Here is a 2505-nt window from a genome sequence, read left to right on the forward strand (position 1 = left end):
GAGAACCACAATGACCTGTGGCCGCAATCGCAACATAGACATTGTCCATTTGTATGTCAGATATAACAATTTCTTTCATGTAACCACCTCTACCTCTGGTTGTTCTGAACTGGACGCCTTTATCTGAGTCGAGAACATGAGAATGTTCCACGAAAACATTCGAAAGACCACCAGACATTTCACTACCAAATGCAAGAGTAGAGCCAGAAAATGCACTCAAAGTCACCCTTCTAATGTGTACATTCTCTGTTGGTCTACCATAGGCAACACCATACTCATCCCAACCACTTTTAAGAGAAATTGCATCATGTCCCATAGCAACAATGCAATCTTCTATACAAACATTATTAGAAGAATCTGAAGAATGAAGTACACAAACATTAGCCAAGTGATATTATAGGCCAAAGTGAAGTCCATAATATGTTACATTACATACCAGGAACTATACCAACAGTAAAAGGTGATTCTGCAGGAGCAGAAATTGATACATTTTGAATATGTACATAGCTGCATCAAATTAAACATAACTAAATCAGTTAAGAGCTCTATTTAATTAGAAAACTGAGCATTGTTTCAATAAAAGCACATACCTGCAATAAACAGGGTGTATTGCGTATGCCGGGGCATTCAAGATTGTGAGATTTGAAACTACCACATAATCAGATTCGACGAGTTCAATCAGATGAGGACGGCTATGATTCAGTGTATGCAAGGTAAACCACTCCCACCAAACAGATCCCATGCCGTTGATGGTTCCATTGTTACCTGAAGAAGCACATCAAAATATATAACATCAGAGTTCATTGTAGAAACAAAACAATGACAAAAAAGAATGAAACTTGGGACCAGAAAACTAGAAACCTGTTATGACCACATCATGTAACTGGTATCCATTGATCAAGCTCTGGTATCGTCCCCCGGGAACTTCGAGCCCTCGGCCATAAGAAGGTAAGGGCTTTACAACATCCCAATGAGTTGGATCCTGAACAAAAAATCAAGAACATGCTAAAAACACCAAAGCCTAAGTAAAAGTGTGAAACACACTTGAATCTTGATTAATTAACCTTACAACATCCCAATGAGTTGGATCCTGAACAAAAAATCAAGAACATGCTAAAAACACCAAAGCCTAAGTAAAAGTGTGAAAAACACTTGAATCTTGATTAATTAACCATTGTACTAGAACATGTGATCCATCAATACCTGAGATCCAATAATAGTAGCACCTTTTTCCAAAAAAAGGGTAAGGTGGCTAGTGAGGTTGAAGCTTCCTGTGAGCCATTTTCCGGGCGGCACATAGAGCTGAGCGCCGCCTTTATCAGCGAATGACTTGAGATAGAAGACAGCATTTTGGAAAGGGATTGTGTTGAGTGTTTTGCCATCTCCAACAGCACCAAACTCAAGAATTGAGACACTGTGTGGTCTAGGATCAAGTGTTGGATTCAAACTACATTGTCCACCATATCCATCAACAATTATCACGGCATTGCTCCATGCCAGAAGCAAGAGCAATGCCACCTGAAAAAGATAATAGTAAAAAGATGGAAAATGCAACCCACTGATTCTCACAAGATTTCCTACAAATGCAAATGATTAATCCAAGGTTAAGGCACAATGCTCAAATATAGTAGAAACAATAAAAGCACAACGCTCATCTGAATTCAGAATGCATGATGCTAACACTACACACTAATGAATTGCTAACAGTTTATACAGTTTATACTTGATAATGACACCCAAAAAACAGAGGCTAGTTTATCAGATCAGAAAGGAATGAGAGTTGATTTGATTTGATTTGATTGAAGCAATACAATTGGTGGCAATTACCATTGCCATGTGCCTATGAAAAGGAATAATACAAAGACCAAACCAAAACAGAATCACATACATAATAAGAACATAGACACCCTTTGACTTAAACATAAAAAAAAAAAAACAAACAAAGATTGTAACTTGAGAAGGCCTTGTGAGTTATAATCAAGACCCAGAATCCAAAATTTCATTACGGGCAGAAATAAGAAGAGAGAGGAATGAAGAACCAAAAGAAACGTACTTACAAGCATCTTCTATGAGTCAAAGGTGTGGCAAAAGGGTTAGAGACCAAAGGGGAGACAGGAACCGGTACGCACTAGTGCCAAAGCAACTACTAGTGACTAAACAACTTACACAAAAGAAAAACGCAAAAGAGGCAGGGAGAGAGAAAGAGAAAGTAAAAAGAGGAGGAAGAAGAATGACCAGCCGCAGGAAAAGGATGCAGCTTTGTGCAGTTTTATGAGAATTTTATAAAGCATTAATAACAAACAATCATGTAAAATGTAAATGATTAATGGTCCTTTCACACATGGGTGCATATATGATATATGTAATGTATATTTGGTTTTAAGAAAAAAAAAACTTGATGGGTATTGGTTGGGAGCATAGCTAAATTATTTTACAATCTTGCTATGCGTGTATTATTTATAATGGGTTATGTTAACTATACATAAAAATTAACTATACTTTAAA

At 37.1% G+C, this 2505-nt stretch overlaps 1 protein-coding gene across 1 annotated transcript in view; it reads right to left on the bottom strand.

Moving 5' to 3' along the window:
• Positions 1-2296, bottom strand: part of LOC107483516 (probable polygalacturonase) — a 2598-nt gene extending 302 nt beyond the window's left edge. The window contains exons 1-6 of the mRNA XM_021141467.2: positions 2058-2296; positions 1204-1518; positions 862-982; positions 591-765; positions 437-507; positions 7-357 (exon numbers count right to left, since the gene is read on the bottom strand). Of these exons, the coding sequence (XP_020997126.1) occupies positions 7-357; positions 437-507; positions 591-765; positions 862-982; positions 1204-1518; positions 2058-2063 (1039 nt within the window). The 5' untranslated portion in view covers positions 2064-2296. The remainder of the gene's footprint in view (positions 1-6; positions 358-436; positions 508-590; positions 766-861; positions 983-1203; positions 1519-2057) is intronic.
• Positions 2297-2505: the final 209 nt, after the last annotated feature.

Source organism: Arachis duranensis, chromosome 4 (genome assembly GCF_000817695.3).
Source record: "Arachis duranensis cultivar V14167 chromosome 4, aradu.V14167.gnm2.J7QH, whole genome shotgun sequence".
NCBI classification, from domain to species: domain Eukaryota; kingdom Viridiplantae; phylum Streptophyta; class Magnoliopsida; order Fabales; family Fabaceae; genus Arachis; species Arachis duranensis.